A 6,039-nucleotide genomic window follows, 5' to 3' on the forward strand; every position below is an offset into this window, starting at 1 on the left:
TTTTATACAGAACTAGAACAAATCATACTAAAATTTCTATGCAACCACAAAAGACTTCAAATGGACAAAGCAATGTTGAGAAACAAGAAAAAAGCTGGAGGTATCATAATCTCAGATTTCAACAAAGTTTTAGTCATCAAAATAGTGTGGTGGTGTTGACACAAAAATAGATACACAGATCAATAGACAGAATATAGATCCAGAAATCCATGCTTATATGGTCAATTCATCATCTACAATACAGGAGGCAAGATTACAATAGGGAAAAGATGGTCTCTTCAACAGATGGTGATGGAAAAACTGGACAACTACATGCATAAGAATTAAATGGATCACTTTCTTACACCATTTACAAAAATAGACTCAAAATGGATTAAAAATCTAAATGTGTAATACCTGAAATCTTAAAAGTCCTAAAAGAAAACATAGTAAGCTCTTACACATGGGTCTTAGCAATATTTTTGTGATTGGTGTCTTCGTGCAAGGGAAATAAAAGCAAAGATAAACAAGTGGGACCACATCAAACTAGCAAGCTTTTGCACAGTAAAGGAAACAATCAATGAAACAGAAAGCCTACTGAATGGGAGAAGATATTTGCAGACAGTATATCTAGTGAGAGGTTAATATCTAAAAGATATAAAGAACTTCTTTAACTCAACACCAAAGGAAAAAATCTGATTAAAAAAAATGGGCAGAGGACCTGAATAGATACTTTTCCAAAGAAGACATACAGATTAACCAACAGATACATAAAAAGATATGCAATGTTAATTATTAGGAGTTATTAGATACATATAAAGATATACAAGTCAAAAACCACAATGTATCCAATAATTCTATTTCTGGACATTTACCTGAAAAAGATGAAAACACTAATTTGAAAAGATACATACAACCCCTATGTTTATTGTGGAATATATGCATAGTCAAGGAAGCAACCGAAATATCCATTTATAGATGAATGGATAAAGATGTGGTGCGTACATATCTAATGGAATATTAGTCATGAAAAAGAATGAGACCTTGTCATTTATGGTAACATGGATAGACCTAGAAAGTATTATGCTAAGTGAAATAAGCCAGAAAAAGACAAATACTGTATTATTTCACCTATGTTTAGAAGTTAAAAATTAAAACACGTAGGAAAGACTCATAAATACAGAAAACAACCTTATGGTTGCCATAGGGAAAATTGTGGAGGTATGAGTGAAATAGAAAGGAATTAAGAAATACAAACTTCCAGTTATAAGCCATGGAGATGAAAGTCACAGTCTAGAGAACCTAGTCAATATTGTAAAGACGCTATTGTGACACATGACACTTATGGTAAGCATTTTGTAATGTATGTAAATGTTGAATCGTTGTACATCCAAAATGATAATGTATATCAACTATACTTTATTTTTTTCTTAAATTAGGGGTACCTGGGTGGCTCAATCTATTAAGCGTCTGACTCTGGATCTTGGCTCAGGTCATGATCTCATGGTTTGTGGGATTGAGCCCTTCATTAGGCTCTACACTGAGACTGTGGATCCTGCTTGGGATTCTCTCTCCCCCTCCACTGCTTGCATGTACTCTTTCTCCAAAAAAGTTTTAAACGTTTTAAAAATTAAATATTGTATATTTTTATCTAGAGTTCAAATATTCCCTTTATCTACTTATCAATGGTTATCAATCAATAATCAACAATATTTATCTCTATTTTATTTTTATAAATTCTAGACAGGTGGCTGTGGTTACCTAATGGAAAATTCAGTTGTTTATGGATAGTGTAAGTGTAAGACTTTGCTAATAAATATGCACTTTTTAGCGTTCCTATAAACTTAAAAATGATCATGTGTGGATTTTACAAAATGTTATTTTTCTTTCAAAAAGAGTTTTATCAATTCAACATATAAAATTCTAATTTAAGCACACTCTGCCTGTTAGAATCCCTTTCAGATAATTTTTATGATTGATGTGCTTTCAGAGATTTTAATCATTCCCCATAGGAAGTGGTTCTAGATTTATAACTGGTCCATAACTTGCTTGGGCTTATTGGGTCTGTATTAAAAACTGAAGAATTTATACCTTATTTTAACAGATTATTATGAATACTTTTCTCTCCTTTGATTGTCTAAAGCTAAGTTACCTTGTTTCTGGTATTCTGATTCTGTGTCTTTTGTCTTGTCTGAGAAAGTTCTGGAAACTGAAATGATTTTCTGATTTCCTTCTTCTGTTTGATTTGCTCTTACACATTTCTGTCTCCTTCCCTCCATGACTTCCTATGTGCTCAACCATAAGAACTAGATACTGGTCACTCTACTTATACTTTTTACTTTTTAGGACACTCTAGTGTCTTAAATTCTCCTGGATAAATTTCTGTTTTTATACTGGATTATTATACTTTATCCCAGAGCATTTTTTTCTAAGTGTCCTCTTTAGGATCCCTGCCTCAAAAACCTGAAAAGTCTTTATTATTTAGCAACACAGTGATTTCTCATAAAGCACATGAATATACATTTCTGTAATTAGTTTTTAAAATACAGTTTTAAAGAAATATTTTTTATATTGTTCATGGCCATTTGTAGCAACGCAATTTACAAGATGAGATTTATCCCCATAATATACAAATAGTAGGTAACTTTTCTTTAATATCCATTATGTCCCAAGAATTTTTTTTTTTTTTTTTTTTTTACTGGGAAAATAACTTTATTTTCTTCGGGGGTGTGGACAGACGTCTAGTCTCAGAACTTCTGGAATTGCTTTTTGGTGCCAGCAGCCTTTGTGACTTTGAGCACGTTGAAGCGCACAGTCTTGCTCAAGGGCCGGCACTCGCCCACTGTGACAATGTCGCCGATCTGGACATCCCTGAAGCAGGGGGACAGGTGCACGGACATGTTCTTGTGGCGTTTCTCAAAGCGGTTGTACTTTCGGATATAATGGAGGTAGTCCTGGCGGATGACAATGGTCCTCTGCATCTTCATCTTGGTCACCACACCAGACAGAATCCGCCCTCGGATGGAAACGTTACCAGTAAAGGGGCATTTCTTGCCAATATAGGTGCCCTCAATGGCCTCCTTGGGCGTCTTGAAGCCCAAACCCATGTTTTTGTAGTATCGTGGGAGTTTCTCCTTGCCAGTTTCTCCAAGCAGGACCCTCTTCTTATTTTGAAAGATGGTTGGCTGCCTTTGGTAGGCACGCTCAGTCTGAATGTCCATCTTCCCGGCTGCCTGGAAAAAGGCTGTCCCAAGAATTATTTGAATGCTTTCCATATTTTATCTCATTGAAAATAACCTCATAAAACAGGCAGTACTATCTCCATTTTGAATATAATGAAACTAAAGCATAGAAAGCTTAAGCAACTTACCTAAGGTTGTAGACTATAAAGTGCTACCACCAAGAATACAGATTTTGGTAAAATTAACTTTGTGGTCCTATTACCTTACATTCATGATTAAATTTTATCTTTGTTTTTATAAACAGATAACAAATTTGCATAAAATATATTGAAAAAATAAAATATCTTTTACTGTTTACTAAATTTATGAAATTCTGTTTTGCTCTAAAATAAGACAAAACTTATTTTAAAAAGAATTTGCATCTTAGAATAATATGAGGATTGTTAAAAGAGAATCCATGCTCCCTTCCATTGAAACATCAATGAGAGCTGCTGGGAAATATAGTTTAAGAACTAAAAAAAAAAAAAATACATTGAGCAGTTTCATAGAAATAATGAAAGTGCTGTAATTATTGTGAGGTAGGCATACTTTTCTCATTTTTTATTCCATATATCTGAGTATAGTTCGACTAAAAATCAAGTATTTCCCTGATACTCTTTAGCTACTATTAGCATATAAAGGTGTCATATATGGAAACAGGGAGAAGTCTTTTCAAAATGCCTAACAGAAATAAGACAAGAATGATGTTGTCATGTAATAGAATACAAAATCATGACTAATTTATTACCTTGTCATAATTTTACATGAAATAATAGAACCTATAATATGTCTTCCACAAGCAAACATATTTGAAAATGACACATTTATTAAATTTAAACTCTTGTATGCAAATAGTATCTAGTATGTATTCATAGTGACAAGTCCCAAATGCCATGTCACTTATTGCTCATGTGTTTCTTTTTAGTCCTCTTCAACATAAAGCTGGAATGTGAAAACTATTTTAGAAATGGATTTTGAAGGGTTTAATCAGATTACGAGAAATGAAGCCTTGGGGGGAAAAGTTTCAACATATTCTTAAAGGACATGAGAAATGGAATTGTTAATCGTGTTCAAAACTAAGCAAAGTATTGGGGCGCCTGGGTGGCGCAGTCAGTTAAGTGCCTGACTTCAGCCAGGTCACGATCTCGCAGTCCGTGAGTTCGAGCCCCGCGTCAGGCTCTGGGCTGATGGCTCGGAGCCTGGAGCCTGTTTCCGATTCTGTGTCTCCCTCTCTCTCTGACCCTCCCCCATTCATGCTCTGTCTCTCTCTGTCCCAAAAATAAGTAAAAACGTTGAAAAAAAAATAAAAAAAAAACTAAGTAAAGTATTATTCCTTGACATGATAGAAATTTTGCCAATCATTGGTTTTTTTTTTATTATTATTCTTGTGCCATCAAGAATGTCAGGACAAGTCAAGACCATATTACTAGTCAGTCATTGTGTCCTATTGATTTCATCTCCGTGCTTTCTCCTCTCATCTCCAATGACACTGCTTAAGTTCAAAATTTTGCCTTGATTTAAGTAGACTCACTGTTATCTCTACTTTCATTCTTCCCTATCATACCCCCTCTCCCCAAAAACCAGTCCTTTTTTTAGTGCTTTCATAAGGATTTCTAAAACTCCTATCTGATGGAGTCACCCTTAAAATTTTGAACATGCAGCCAGACTGCCTAGATGTGAATCATAGCTCTCTTACCTAGCAGTTTTGGAAACTTCTCAAGCCATTTAACCTACTAGTACTTTGAGGTTTTTTTTTTCTATGTATGAAATAGAAATAATATTAGCTAACTCAGTAAGGTTGTTATAGGAATTCAGTGAGTTAATATACATAAACTGTTAACAGTAGTACCTGGTACAGATAAGTAATAAAGGCACTATTTTACAGAAGAATAAAAGAAAAATAGTACTGTCAGCTAAACAAGGGGAGGCAGCCACTATATTTGGTTTTATATATATATATATATATATATATATATATATATATATGCGTGTGTGTGTATGGGTATGCATGTGTGTAGGTGTATATATACATATATATAAAATCAAGCAGCTGGTTAATGGCTGTCATTTGACATTAGAAATTTTTGCTCACTGTGAATATCCAGGATGAGAAGAAATGTAAAACAGAGTGGGAGTCCAAAGAAACATTAATAATTGGCTCCAGATAGATACAAGAATGAGTAAGCAAGCAAAGTAGGCACAGGCCAGGGTTATATAAGTGGTAGAAGTCCATTTTCTTTGGGGTATGGAGAAGGAAGGAGATTGCTGTTTTTGAAGGCACCAACCAATAACAACATTCAGATGAGGTTCGGGTTCTGAGTATCCTCTAGAATATAGACAGCAAAATTAAACGGAGTGGAAATATGTACAAGGTTGATGGGCAGAACATAGTCTGGCTAAGGTCAGGGAATTTACCAGGTATTTAACAAGATCTAACAGTGAACAGAGATCAAAGTCAACATCTCTGGAACTTGATTACTGTGGTATATACTGCCCTTGATTTCAAATTTTACTTATTTATAACTATAACTCTTTGCAAGAAAGATGTTTGATTCTTTCTATATTATCATTTCCCAGTTGTTTGAAGTGATCAAAAGAAACCTGACCACATTGTTTCAGAGCTAGTTCTCAGATGGATGAAAGATACAAGGTAGATAGGATCAAGCAGTAAATTGCCAACCAGTATGGTGGTTTCCCAGCTGCTGCGACTGTGCTCTAAACCTGTCACCTTACACCACTTCATCTATGTTCATTTGACCACCATCCTGATTCCATTCTTTAAACTCTTACATACTGCATAATTGTTTTTTCGCTGGTGTGGACAATGGAAATCTCAACT

General features: G+C 34.5%; 1 protein-coding gene across 1 annotated transcript; it reads right to left on the bottom strand.

Annotated features, from left to right (window-relative positions):
- Positions 1-2,652: 2,652 nt before the first annotated feature.
- Positions 2,653-3,221, bottom strand: LOC122487849 (40S ribosomal protein S11-like). The gene has a single exon (XM_043588794.1). The coding sequence runs from the start codon at positions 3,198-3,200 to the stop codon at positions 2,727-2,729; it is 474 nt and encodes a 157-aa protein (XP_043444729.1). The 5' UTR covers positions 3,201-3,221; the 3' UTR covers positions 2,653-2,726.
- Between the last annotated feature and the right edge of the window lie 2,818 nt (positions 3,222-6,039).

Source organism: Prionailurus bengalensis, chromosome A2 (genome assembly GCF_016509475.1).
Source record: "Prionailurus bengalensis isolate Pbe53 chromosome A2, Fcat_Pben_1.1_paternal_pri, whole genome shotgun sequence".
Taxonomy (NCBI): Eukaryota; Metazoa; Chordata; class Mammalia; order Carnivora; family Felidae; genus Prionailurus; species Prionailurus bengalensis.